Source organism: Enoplosus armatus, chromosome 7 (genome assembly GCF_043641665.1).
Source record: "Enoplosus armatus isolate fEnoArm2 chromosome 7, fEnoArm2.hap1, whole genome shotgun sequence".
NCBI lineage: Eukaryota > Metazoa > Chordata > Actinopteri > Centrarchiformes > Enoplosidae > Enoplosus > Enoplosus armatus.
Window position 1 is genome coordinate 9,838,721 of NC_092186.1, and position 14,750 is coordinate 9,853,470.

The window sequence follows — 14,750 nt, forward strand, 5'->3', positions numbered from 1 at the left end:
GCCAATGTCTTGTTTCATAGTTCATCGAACCTGTTCACTGTTCTTTTCAGCCAATCAGTGAGGACAAAGGAGATGAATGAGCATTAAAACAATTCAGGTTACTGAACCACTTCATTACCTTACAGCTCAAGGACTCTAGCAAATCGCATGTTGATGGATGAAACAGCATGCTGCTGAGGTTTCATACAATGTGCGGTGGGCAGATTGTACCACAAGAGAAACATCATAAAGACAATTGTGAAAGAGTGAAACTATCCATAGAAGCTTATGATGCACATAAATCAACAAAAGTGCACATTGAGCAGAAAACTAATAATACGAGTAATATAAAAGCAAATGGCAGGTATTGTGTTTCAAAGGTTAGTGCTCGATGTTCTGTCTGAATATGATATCACAACCCCTCTGCTGTGTGTGGAAGTCAGATGCTTCTGTTTTCTCACTCTTTTCAATTTGTTTCATAATAAATATTTCAAACATCCAAGCTGACATTATGATTTATATTTTAGGCTTATAGTCAGAGACACTGTGCACACATGCTGAGTCCCCTCTATACACTTGTTTCTACACATCTGTTGTATTCTTTTCCTCAAGATGTCACACAAAAACAAACGTGCATGGATGAGTCTGCTAGGCAGCAGAGGCTGGCTATACTGTATCGGTATGTCCATAAAGATAACAGAAAGAAATGACACAAATACGTGACAGAGGATGACAGAGCCAGAGGAGCTTTAACAACGTGAACAATCTCGAGGGGACCTGATGAAAGTACTGCAAAGCATCCTCTGCTCATTCAACCCAACAGGAAAGCACATGTCAATTTTCTATGCGGATGTATGTGAACGCAGATGGAGCATGAATGAATGGGAGAAATTGGGAGTGAATCTTTACGTTACCTGCACTAAACTGCTTCAACATAACCCAGTGAAGGACATGACAAGGCCTCTACTTTTCAGCGTGTGTGTAATTGAGGCAGAGAGGAGAGTTTAGCCCGCTGTGTAACTCAAAGTCTGCCCAAAGCTGCAGTTATAACGGTAGAATGTGTTTTCTGTGAAGTATGTAGTTGTCTTGTTAATGCAACAGTAAACATGTCAATTTACAATTGATTTAAAAGGTTAAACTCTCTCATATCTGCCAACAACAGAAACAGAGAGTGGTGCAGACATTTTAAAGGTATATGTTGTTTATGTTGTAGATTTCTTGCAGTGTGTTATATCTGGAGAGGCCCAATTGTTATCCCATTCATGTGTGAAATAGACATTGTGGGGGATTGAGTAGGTGAGAGGGGGACTTGATAAATCCACAGTATACTTGCTATTTCTTACTCAACACCACTGCATCCACCACAGATCATTACTCAGAGCTGAGTGGCAAGGATGTGCCAACATGTGCTGCAGAAGGTAATGTATACTTCAACAGCAGCTCTTGTCACTCACTCACTCTGGTGAATGCACATTGCCGCACTCTGCTGCCAGCCTATCTCAGTTTTGAAAAGACAGCTTTTCTTTCTTGGGTTTAAGTAGGAAAACAAGACGTGCCTCTGCCATCCTGCATTCTGTCTGATCCTGTGTGCCCAAATTGCGAGCGTTTCATCCCGTCTCTACATTCCTTGATCCTCTTTGTTTCTTCTCTGCTGAGTGATGCTGCTGTGTGCTCGCTCAGTGTGGGTGGCCCAGTAAATAGTCCGCCCGCCGCTCTCATCATTGTCTTCCACAAAGACATCAAATGAATTTTGTTTGCATAAAAAAACACACTGAAATGACCACCAGGCAGTGTGTAAGAGGTTTCTCTCGCATTTAATTAGAAGAAAGACGGTGGAGGCCATTGTCAATACTGTGGAGACTATTCTCAGTATACCAGGCAAAACACTGACAAAATAAAAAAGCAGATTATAAGCGTACAATGTGATGTAATTGACAAATACTGAATCCATCTGGCAAACCTTTTCAGTAATATAATGCTCTGGATGCAGTTCAGTCATGTAAATGAACATGTTTTCTTGACAGAGATAAAGGGGCTTATTTACGGGGTTAGATGAAGCTTTTTAAAACAGCAGTGTAACCCTTGTCTCCATCCCTACCCCATCAATAGCATCCCTCGTACTTCACTGAGCAGTAGGACAGACAGAGAGAGGCAGACTCGTTCGATTCACTCTCTCTCAGCAGCTTTTTCATGCTGAAGGGTGGCATCGCCCTGCTTGCACATGCTAGCGGTGCATTCTGTGCGTGTGACAGAGGCTTTAAATCAAATGTGGATGCTCCAAACAGCTCTGTAATCCCATGATGGGGGTTGCAGGGGATCTCTGCTGCAGATGTCTGCAGGAGAGCTGTGGAGCTGTGGCTCTGAAGCATACGACTAAACAATTCACACTGCAGGGATGGAAGAGGCACCACTTTATAATGAAATGTCTTTTGTGTTAATGCCATGTCATGAAGACTGCATGACATAGCTTCAATTAAAGGAGTAATGCCTGGCATACCACCGTCTATCTTATAAGGTAATGTATTGACTTCTTACGTAATACATAAATCCAAACCTTGTCTTGTCGAAAGCTAGTTTAATATCGTCATCATTTAAGTTTATATTGCACTCAAATATATTCTTACATATATCTGTTTAATTTGTGTACTTAATTACGACAGAATACACAAAATGCACCAATCTATTCTAGTTGGCTACATGACTCAAGCTCTCTGCAGTCAGTATGTTCAGGTGTTGCTAACGTCTGCTGGTACGTCAGCAGGCAGTGAACTTGAATGGAACCACTTGATTTATTGATTTTTCAAGTTTCAAGTTCCAAGTTTATTCATCACACACTCAACACACTGTATCTCTACATTGTGCAGTGAAATCCTTTGTTGTCCCCGCTGGTACTGTGTTCAACATAACTAACAAAAAAATGCAATATGCAACATAACAGCATATCAAAAATACAATACATACAACAAAAGATAGATTGTGTGAAAGAACAAATATTGGAGGGATGCTGGGGAAGGGTGGAGGACAGGGAGCATCAAAGGTGTAGTCTGTCAGGAGCCGTAGCAGTGTCCTCGTTCAGGATTCGGATGGCAAACACAACCAGCTCTGCCCAGTCACGTGTCTCCGGGGAAAAACTGAAATCCAACACATCTATAATGGACACTTTTGTGCACCAATGCACAAACACTAAATAGTTGATTGCTACCTTTTAGCAATTCTTTCTTCTTGATTTTGTTCGGCATACTGGTCCTCAAAATCCAGCTCACTGATAATCACTGCTGATAGACACATCCAGCCTGTGGTTGTTCCCAGTTCATTTTTTATGCATTTAATTTAAGAGAATGACCACCCTCCCAGGAAACAGGTTATCTCCGAAAAATCCTCAGTGCTACGCTAATATTGGAAGACAGTTGCCTTGAGTGTATTTCTTAACTTGTAATAGATATGTAGGAGGATAACCTTTGTCTGCTTTGAGCTGGAGCAACTCTCCTGCAAAGGCCCTGTCTAAATCCTGTAGATGCAGGGCAGATGATTTTTTTTGCTCATTTTAGAGTAACCAAAGATTAAAGATGAAGTTAACTAGCACACCAAATCAACTCTTAATGTCTCTGGAAGAATCCAGCTGATGGCTCAAGCCTGAAAGCAAGCTGTCAATGTAAATGTTGTTGGCTTTGAATTTCTTCTTCCTACAAAGCATTGCTCTATGGTCATCAGTGTTTTCCCCTTTTTCCTCTTGTGCTGCGTCTCATGCTGATAGGTCTGCAGTGCTCCAGGGAGAGGCCGGGCAGATGTCTCAAACTCTCAGTGATGCCGCACAGCACTGCAGTAACTCAAGCAGCTGCACAGCAGTTGACAGGTCCACAGGTTCCACAAGACACTGCTAGTCAACTTGAATCTCAATAGTGCAGTATTCTATAATGTAGCTATCAGTGCACTTTCTTTTTTTTTTATTCGAACATAAAGTGCAGCTGCCTCATGCTGAGTGTCCTGTCTCCTCTCATTGTCAGCTGCTATCATCTCAAGGGCCTCTCATATGTTACCGTCATTCTCATGGAGGGCTCTTGTAGAGTCTGCACCAGATGCCCATATGGTGCTTGAGAGAGATTTCAGTGTCAGACAAGTCAGTGATGTTGTTTTTAAATACCTTATTCCACTGGTGAGTGTGTGAAGAGTAAAAACCATGTAGGGCTACTGAAACTCCTAAACAGACTTGCCTCTCTGCTGCAGATTTTGACAGATTTCACGTTGTTTACCATTTCCTGACATATTAGATTCTATTCAGTATAACTGTCCACAGCAACAGGAGAGGCCTGATCTTAGACCTGGGATCATTTTCAGCACAAACTCACCACTGCTGGAGCCAGTCTTTATTGGCAAACCCAATGAAGTCAATAAAGCCACTAGAGATCCTGGTCGTTTGCATTGTAATCAAATTTAGCCTCCCATCTGGTATTATTGTTGTAGTTGAAACAGGGTTCTCTCCGTAATAAGGTGCTTCTCAGTTTGAGGACAGCAAACTTCGAGGGGAGAAACAGAGACTGGAGCACACTGCAAAAGAGCAAACAGACTAACGTTTCGCCACTGCTGTGTCTTCATCGGAGTCAAAATGGACATGAGGCAAACAATACATATAGTCACCTTAGAACAGGTGTACATCCGTCAGATTATTGTTAGATAATCGGTTGAACATGCTTTAAAATCTATTGGATAATGAATCCCAGGGTGGGAGTTGCCATGGTCAATGTCCAAGTGCCACATCAGAGACCTAAAGAACACAGACACGTCTTAAAGTACAGAGAGAGAAATCACAGAACAGGTGCTGCAATCATCAAGTACAACACATTAGAGGAAACACGACAAATTGCAAAATGCTAATTGGTGGAATGATTATAGATCGTTATAATCAAATTGTTTTTCAATAAATATAGAGCCAATACATTAGTTACTTCCTAATAAATGGACCCCCATGAGTTCATGATGTCTCCACTCCAGTAATAACTCATATGTGTCTTTAAATACAGTTACTTGGGTAACTACTTACATTCCACCACTTGTATAGTATTAATCTTAATTACTGTTCCATTATTATAATATATCAAGATATTATTATTTTTTTATATTATTTTTATTAACATATTTGATAACAACATATAAACCCCCACTTCTTTACGACCTTACTCTTCCTCAGCCATGACGTTGTTTGGATAAATTTGATTTGTCTTGATAACATAAATCAGTCCTAATCTGCAATCATAGTCTCAACACTATCAGCTTCCATTATTTCGATTGGTCTTTAATAGCAACAATGTTGTGCCTGAAGGTGAATGAGATTTCACTGCATCAACAGTGTGACGCTCAACACACTAATGGGCTTTAATAATGCACAGAAATACATACACAAACATTCAAGTCAGTGTGAAATCATTGCTGTGATTGACTTATTCACACAGTCTGCACAATCAAATGTGTGCTGCGTCATCGGAGGACTGCGGGACCCACAAACACCGGTGGTTCCCCTGCAGTGCGAGAGATCAGCGATGGGACTGGGAACACAGAGAGAGGGAGAGAGGGAGGGAGAGAGAGAGGAGAGTGCTGCAGAACAACATTTAGCCTGGCTGAGGAGTTAAACGGCACACAGCGGCACATCTGCTTCATCCAGGCATTAATCCTGTTGTGATAGCCATGGTAAGTTCACTTCTGTGCTCCATTAGTATGACTCTGCTCTGCAGCTCCCTGTGCTGCATGTGAACTGCAGGGATGTTCATTGGACTAACCTTGAGAAAAATGATGCAGCAGGGCTGTTTATTGTGTGCAACGTGCATGTAAAGTGGCTGGTTTAGACTCTGCTTCATTGGGGCCTGTTCAGATGCTATGTACTGCAGCAGTGCTGTTACATAGGGGGTGATTATTCACAGATGACGCTGCAGACCTCTAGCAGTGCACACAGCTGCAGCATACCTACTGGACTCCTGCATTCTGTTGTTATGATGATATCACTTCATCCACGATGAAGTAAAAGGCCAACATGTATCTGAGCATGTGTTGGAGGTTTGTGTTTTGCAGAAGGCTATCTCCTTTGCAATCCATCATCTGCTACTGTAGTGCTCTGAACAGCCACTCATCCATAACCTAGAGAGAGCTTGTAAAGATAATGAGCACTTGACCAGAATAAGCAGCCGTAACATCCAGGAGGAGTTGTGTTTTTCAGCAAGGTGATCCTTCATTGGTCGCTGCTTGGGGGGGGGGGGGTTGTTCACATGAAAGTTTCAAAATGTGTTGTAGTCTCTTTCTGCCCTTCTTTATGTAAGTCTAATATGTAGAGTAAGCACAACAGACACCATTTTCTATTACTTTTCCTCAGTAGTTATGATGATTTTGTCGTAGTTCATGTCTGCATATATTCCTTTGTTTACTATTGGCTTCTACTGAGCCAAGCCTGTTTCCCTAAAAACTTTCCAAATACTTCCCTTTTTCCTTCAACTGGCGCTTGGCAGTAGAGATAAAAAGTGGCAAACAAGCTTTAAGTCTTGACTATTCTGTGAGGACTATCTCCTCTCTTCATACTGGAACTGTGAGCTCCACAGCTGGCACTTTAAAAGTAGTTTGTGTAGCAGACTGCTGCTTGAAAGCATGTCTCTCAAACCGTTGGCTAACCTTATTTTCTTGTTTTGAGAAAGTTGAATCAATTATCTGCTACTTTTTGTCCTGCTCACCGAGCACCAACTCAACTGCCCAACATGTAAACACCTAAAGTATGAGTTCTCCGGTGGGGTTTCTGCATGAAAGGCAAAATGCAGGAGACAGATGTGGAAGTTGCATGGAACATTGAAGCAAATTTTAAATCCATGTCCGTGCAGTAAGTCCTACCAGAACTTTCATACCAAAGTTACATCTGCCATTGAATTATCTGGCTCCTTTAAAACCAGGACATGAAGATGAAGATGTTAAACTGTTGTCCGTGGTGTCTTTGGTACTCTTCGCCTTTGTATTTTTAGGTCTTGATTGAGCCACAATTCTCTGTTGTGTCCCTTCCTGCAGCTCTCAAAGCAGCCGTGGCCTCTGGCCTTTGGGAAAGCATCCTTTGTGGTTTTCATCTTGACTTCCGCCCTCTCAGTGACTTCCCTGCCTGCTGACATCGAGAAGGGAAGGAGAAAGGTGGTGCACGTGCTCGGTGAGGACCATTTTTTCCCCCTGTTACTCGCAGTTCACAGCAGCAAAGTCAGGAGCTCTTCATTCAGCACTGGCCTGCATAGCTGTTACAGAATGTGCTAGGAAATATGTAAGACTGCAGAGGTCACTATAGAGTTGTATAGATGACACCTTTGAAACCTGCAAAAATGTTCTCGTTACATCTCAGAAAGAAAAAACACCAGTGAGAAAACACAATGCTTAAGCCAAATTCACATGAGGAATCCAATGAAGGATTTTGAGACTGTATTTAGGAATATGCACAGAAACACGCATATATTTCTGTTGTAACTGTGGAATATTAATACATTATCAAAGGTAATATGCCATCCAGCACTAGTATCAAGTATTCACTCGAGGACTGTGATACATTCCCATCATTTTACCCACTTAGAAAATGGATAACATCCTGGATTAGACTAATCAACTGCATGAGACTTTGCTAAGATAATAATTTTACAAGGTCTTTATATGGTTTATATGTAAGTCTTTATATATATTCTTGCTGATACTTTGCAGATATTGTCTTGATGTTAGCAAACAGTTGCCTTTTGACACATTCAGCAGACACCATTAGAGCCGTGACCACCTGATGAGTGTAAGTCCTGTATTTACTCTCTTTCTAGGTCTATTTTAGTCTTCACCAAATTCTGAGAGAAATATCTGGGTCTTTAGAAGTCTGACATTGCTTTCCAGCTAGTTCCTACCTTTGTTTGTCTGCTGTCTATCTGGTGCCGGGCAGCGTGGCTTTATCGGAACTTGCACTAATGAACTGCTGCCTGCTGCTTCTAAGCTGCCAGTCTTAATCATGACAGTGTCACGCACGTAGAGGTGCACACTATCCCGACTCCCTTCACACAGGAACTGCTAACGTGGTGCTGTTTGTCTTAACATCAGTCTGTTGCAGCGTTGTCGTCAGAGTTGGGAAATAATGTGCTTAAAGTTTTGATTAAACACCACTTGATGCTCTCGCGGCTGCCGGTGATAAACAACTTAGTAGAGAACAGTAAGCAGTGACAGGACTAATTGCTGGCTGGCATGGATAATTGTAGGTGCCTTTATCTGGTCACAACATAGCAGAAAACCTTTTGCCGCCGCTCATTAAATGTTTTGAATGTTTACACCACATTTGTTGTGTGTTTTGGTTGCCTACGAACATCCACACACACACACACACACACACACACACACACACACACACACACACACACACACACATACGCACACACACACACACACACACACACACACACACACACACACACACACACACAAACAGTGTCTGAGTGAATGTCTGCCAAAAATGCAAACTAGGTCTTGTTATTGCCCATTTGGAAGAACAGGCCTGTGGTTACCATTAGTCTTGGGTCATTTCGGGTGAATTACTCTCGGCAGAGGTTGAGGTTAAAATTTGGGGTGGGTAATCTGATGACAGGTCTGGGCAGAGGAGTCATACAGTGGACTCTTTGACCACAAAGAAATGTTCTCCACTATTGATATGCTGGATGTTGAGGCACTATTGTGACAGCACACACTTTATTAGCTGATGCTGATTGAGTTTTGCTGGTTTCTCACTGTGGTATCTCTCACAAGGAGAATCAGAATGACAAGTATTGGCAGTGTCAAGGGTGATTGCAAACAGACAGCATTACAAGGACATGACTGCACATATTTGTATGGCGCTGGAGAATTCCTTATACATTCGCTTGTATCCACCACTTTTATTATTATTTAACCTTCATCTAACCAAGTTGCACAATTCAAACTATAGATTTCTGGTCAGGATAGTAGTTATTAAGTTATACACATAAATCAAATCCCCTTTGCAAATAAAATGAAAGTATAAAAAAATAGTGAGAAAGCAGGCCAGCAAGATTACAGAAAATGTTTTAGAATTATCATACAACCAAATAGAGCATTTTGATAACCCGGCCTTCCTTCTCCTCTCTCTCCCCACAGAGGATGACACTGGGGCAGTGATTGTGCAGACAGCTCCTGGTAAAGTGGTGACACATCGTGGTGGCTCCATCACTCTGCCCTGCAGATTCCACCACGAGCCGGAGAGCACCGATCCTGCTCGCATTCGGATTAAGTGGACCAAAGTGACTGATGCGCTGCAGTTTGAGGACGTCTTTGTGGCACTGGGAAGGTGAAATCTGTCAATTTGTATCAATGGTTTTAATAGATGTTAATCCCACAGATGTTGATTTGATTGATTGATTTTATTTCACTGCCAAATACTATAGATGCTCAGCACACATTCACAAAAAAAACTTTTGTAATGGAAAAAAATACTTCTTCTGTTAAATCTCTTCAGGCAGCAGCGTGTGTTTGGATCGTACAGAGGCCGTGTGTTTTTGGAGCAGGCAGGACCAGGTGACGCCTCAGTGATCATCCAAAATGTCACACTGGAGGACTACGGACGCTACGAGTGTGAAGTCACTAACGACATGGAAGACGATACAGGATTTGTTAACCTCGACCTAGAAGGTCAGGAATTAAAGATGCAGCTGGAAGAGATTTTGTTGAAGCTCTAACATTTCTCACTGCTGACTGTGTAAAGTGTTGGTCAGAGAGATAGACCACTTCACATGAGATTGAAGTGAAATTCAGACATTTTACAGCCTCACACTCAACAGCAGGTCTGTTTCTGTCACCTGTAGGAGTGGTGTTTCCCTACTACCCCCGTGAGGGGCGCTATAAGCTCAACTACCACCAGGCGGAGGATGCCTGCAAACAGCAGGACGCCATTCTGGCCTCCCACCCTCAACTGCACAAGGGAAGTTTATGCCTTTCCTGTGGTTCAAAGAGAAGTCACAGATCACTGTAGATCAAACCTTCCAGAGCACATTCATTTACAGGCCACTCTTGTAACAGTTGTAAGAATGCACCTACTGGCTACAACTCTCTGTTTTAGAGCAGCAGTCTGAAATTAAGAATATACGTAAGACCAGGCCAAAAATTTTACTGCAGGTCCATCCTCCTATTTTAGAGAGCCATATGCATTAAAGTCCAGAGTAATAAAGTTATGTCCGAAGAGATAAACCAAATTTGTTCTCCTCTTAATAATGTATTTAATCCTTCACTAACCTACATTATCTCCCTCCACAGGCCTGGCTGGAAGGACTAGACTGGTGTAATGCTGGATGGCTGGAGGACGGCTCAGTCCAGTACCCTATCTCTCATCCCAGAGACCAGTGCGGCCGCAAGGACACCCCTGCTGGCGTTCGTAACTATGGCTACAGGCACAAGGAGGATGAGCGCTATGACGCTTTCTGCTTCACTTCCAAGCTCAATGGTGAGAAACACAGAGAGCTGTAGGTTGGCGGCGATAGCCGTGTGCACATATGCATGTCAGTATGTGAAGATCAGAAACACTTTGTAGTCCATCTTCATCATCATCATACAACTAAATGCAAAAATTCAACCGAGTATCCAGCATCTGAGGCTCATGGTTGGAACAGAACAAGACATTGGTGGAGCTGGATTGTTGTGGTACTGTATAGAAAGAGGATATATCATGAGTGTTGGACCGTGGGGAAATCAGGCCCACGTCTCTGATCTCTGCCTGTGATCTCACAGGCCTAAGGCCATTGGATTTAGATCAGGCTGTGTTGATTCTGCCCTGCAAGGGCCACAGTTTCCTCTGGGTGCCAAGCATCGCCTTTCATCTCCCAGTTCTTTGATTTACGTCACATTCCCACAGAGAGTCTGCTAGTGTCTCCGTCACACGCGCCACCTCCAGGTTCACAAACTCAAACAAACTTGGGGAAAGTTGGAGGCTGGATTTTGCATCATGAAAGTTATTCGTCTACATGTATAAGGTGTAATAAAAGGATTACTGTTGAAAGATACCCGCAATCAATGTTTGAATAATCAGTATTGAAACAAAAAAAAACTAATTCGCTTTCTTGCCAAGAGTTAAATGAGAAGATTGAAACCACTCAAAAGTTTTTCCTCTTTTGTACAGATTAAACAAATGACATACAATCTATATTATTTAGTGAGCTTCAGAGATGGTGGAAGGCACATGTTTTTACATTTGGACATGGCTAGCTGTTTCTCCCCGCTTCCAGTATTTATGCTAAGCTAAACTAACTACCTTCATATTTACCCTACAAATGTGAGAGTGGTATTGATCTTCTTATCTAGCGCTCCCAAATATATAAGTATGTCCCAAAGTAGCTAACTACTCCTTTAAAACATTGACCATATTAGTGAAACATAGTGCACCACTGGTTAACAGGGGATTTTAAAAATTCAGTTTGGAAAAACATGACTTCAAACCACCATGTTCCTGTTTGAAGTTTGAAAGAGAATTCAAAATTTCTCATGCATTCTAAAAACTAAATAGAAGTTTTATTATCCAGATAAAAGGCTCTTCATTTCAATCATAAACCAGTTTGAGGTAGCCTCAGCTGGAAAGAAAGAAGCAGTACCAGTGCTTTTCCTCAGTGAGAAAAAGGTAGCATGACAGAAACCTTAAACGATTGCTCATGGCTTCCCCTGTGTGTTAATTATTGTGGACAGTCTGTTGCGGGCAGGAGGTTTCAGCAGTGGTCGGGACCGATACTGTTGCTCAGTCCAGCTGGAAGGTATTTACTGAGTGTCCCCGGGGGAAATATGAGACAATATTCTGCCTCTCTAATAGCCAGCAGTCACATAAACAAGCATAAAATCAATAGCTGAGCCAAGTGCAAAGCCACCAACCTCTTTATTCTTGGTTAGGTTCCTTATCCTTTGCTCCTTTCTGACGAGGAGCTGCCTTGTGATTCAGTTCAGTTCAGACAATTTAGAAAATCAGAATACCAATTTCTTTAATACTGCCAGGCGAAAAAAGTCTCCCCAGAGGTGAGATGAAAGCAAAAATGGAAGCTTTTTAACAGTAATTTTGACTTAGTGCTGTCCGCTGACAGAGTATTGCCTTTTGAATTTGAGCAGCTGCCCAGATGGTTGTTGGAAAGATTTGATATTCTGAACACAATCCGACAGAGATGCCAGGGAAATTGAGAGTATCTACCCTCAGGGCTCAGCTCGTCTCTAGGGCTCCACTCCCTCATTCACTTCTCTCTCTTTCTTTCCTTTTGCCCTCCTGAACAATGCACTTGCTCTGTTTTCCTTCACCTTTTCACATGCTCTTACAACAAACACCCTCTCCTCTCCTCTCCCTCTATATCCCTTTAGGCAAAGTGTATTTCCTCAAACGCTTTAAGAAGGTGAACTATGCGGAGGCGATGAAGGCTTGCATTCGAGATGGCTCAGTGGTGGCCAAAGTGGGTCAGCTGTATGCTGCATGGAAGTTCCAGCTTCTGGACCGCTGTGAAGCCGGCTGGCTGGAGGATGGCAGCATCCGTTACCCCATAGTCAACCCCCGCTCTCGCTGTGGAGGATCCCAGCCTGGCGTCCGACACCTGGGCTTCCCTGATAAAAAATTCCGCCTCTATGGGGTCTACTGTTTTCGCAAGAACAAGGATGAAACAGCAGGTGGTACTGAAACGACAAAAAGCCCTGCAGATAGTTTGACAAGGAGGAAGAGCAGCAACAGCATCCCCATGAATGCTACGAGGGGGATTTAAAGTGGAAAGACTGAGCGCAAAAGGGGATGCAATTTTAGATTTAACAGCAACAACTGTCGCCTAGCAGCCAGTCTCCATTCATCGCTTTTAAAGTAAAACACTCACAGACAAGATGTACTAATTTGCAGAGTTGCCAGAGAGAAGAAGCGAGGCTGTGTAAAATTAAGGGTGACATCTTTATTAGGGTGATTTTCCCTTCGTCTCCGAGTCAGTCAATCATCTTAAGGAGCGAGCATGTTCGCACATCTGTCGCTGGAAAACTGTAACATTAAACAGCAGCTTGAACATCACTCAGGCACACATCAGATCAGAGAGTCTGCCATGAATATTCTTGTTTACGTGTGTGTGTGTGTGTGGATGATATTCTGGCCCCCGCTGAGCTCCAGTCTGAGCCAGACTCCCAGTGCCAGGGTGAAAACATTCATTACTGGGTGAGATGGGATGATCTGGCTGACTGTATGGAAAAAATCCAAGATGTAACTTTTGATTGTACCAAGTGTAATTGCCTGTATCCGAGTGCCATGCTTGGTTAGCAACCCTCTGGCACGATGTGAGTCATTTTTCTCATTAACTAAGAAGTGAAAATCTCATCATCAGTGCTGAACAGGCCAAGTAATAAATATTGCACTAGCTCTAAAATATTTGCTCTTTAAATACACAGAGCTTTATTTTATGATAGCGTCTTAGCTTAGACTTAAGCGAGCATGTATTGCTTGGGCTGAGAGTAGTCGCTGAGGCTGAATAAGCAGAAATACAAAGCTACAATAATTGCTCTTTACCTCACATACTGCACCTGGGCCACGAATGCACTATATATGTTACATGCAGCGACCTTTATTACAGAATATGTTTGCCACGACAGAATGGATGAATGTTCTGGGAAAAAAAATAAAAGTCTTGAAATTGTTGATTTGAACAGCATGTGTTTTTTTCCCCTATATCTTGGGTGCCAAATTAAAAGAAAAACCTGATTAAATGAAGAAATATAACAAATGCACTTTCTTCCACGCAGGGTACGAAGGGTCACTAAATGGTCTGATGGATTTAAAGGAATGGACATGGATTGCATTTATGTTGTGCTTTTATCCAAAGCACTTTACAGTTTGCCTCATTCACCTATTCACACACACTCTGGATCAGGTGCCCACTGACCCCTGAGTTTAATGCACAACCCGGGCCCAGCTGAGCCACAGCCGCCCTGTGCATCATCCTACAGTATCTCTAAAAAGTGCATGTAGAGGGGGGATGCCAAATTTCATGGCAATCCATCCAATAGTTGTAGGGACATTTCACTCAAAATGACCAGATATGATGGTGGCGCACTAGTGGAAAAGTCAGAGGATCATTAATGTTTGTCTAGAGTTTTTTTTAAGCGTTCTCTCTCATCTTAAGATACCTAATGAGCTTCATGACACTTCTACCTTTCATTCTGGGGTATGTGTTTTCCGCTCTGCCTCCTGTGTTCGAGTGCTTGCCAGTGAGATAATCTGCAGTGAACCTGGCTCTGGGAGGGAGCGTGTTGGTGTTGTGCCAACACAGCAGAACAAACCATGTCATCGTCATAGCAACTGGCAGCACGTAATTAAAGTCAAGTTCACTGCGAGTCCAACATCATGAAATAATTGCTGAGCGACAAACTTGAGCTGTTAAAAACAAAAACAAACATCACATGTTTGCTGCGTATTGACAGCTTTGTGAATTTCCAAAGAGAAAAGGGGGGGGGGGGGGCTCTAAAATGACCTCCATGATCAAAGTTGATGATTTTAATGATTCGCTGAGTACTCTCACCAGCCCATTAGTCTGTGCTACTGTGTGAATTTAAAGTCACAGCCACTAAATTAATAAGCAAAGTCCTGCTTGATGCGCTATGACATTTATAATTTATGGAGGATTATGTATTCCGCATTTCAGTGCTGAAGTAATTTAGATCTTTTTTTTGTGCTCAGGATTGTGATGGTAACCTATTTGAAATTCACTTTGCATGGCATTTAGCCGCAAACTCCGTCTTAT

At 42.4% G+C, this 14,750-nt stretch overlaps 1 protein-coding gene across 1 annotated transcript; it reads left to right on the plus strand.

Annotated features, from left to right (window-relative positions):
- The first annotated feature begins 1,373 nt into the window (after positions 1-1,373).
- On the plus strand, positions 1,374-12,740 carry hapln4 (hyaluronan and proteoglycan link protein 4). The gene is made up of 7 exons (XM_070908889.1): positions 1,374-1,397; positions 7,015-7,147; positions 9,124-9,313; positions 9,482-9,654; positions 9,828-9,941; positions 10,274-10,462; positions 12,349-12,740. The coding sequence occupies exons 1-7, from the start codon at positions 1,374-1,376 to the stop codon at positions 12,738-12,740; spliced, it is 1,215 nt and encodes a 404-aa protein (XP_070764990.1).
- Positions 12,741-14,750: the final 2,010 nt, after the last annotated feature.

Excerpts from the sequence above, each read along its gene's own strand:
- hapln4 (XM_070908889.1), top strand. The coding sequence starts at position 1,374 with ATGTGCCAACATGTGCTGCAGAAG. Across the intron at positions 9,314-9,481 it reads GTCTTTGTGGCACTGGGAAG|GCAGCAGCGTGTGTTTGGAT; the intron begins GTGAAATCTGTC and ends AAATCTCTTCAG. Across the intron at positions 9,942-10,273 it reads CTCCCACCCTCAACTGCACA|AGGCCTGGCTGGAAGGACTA; the intron begins AGGGAAGTTTAT and ends ATCTCCCTCCAC.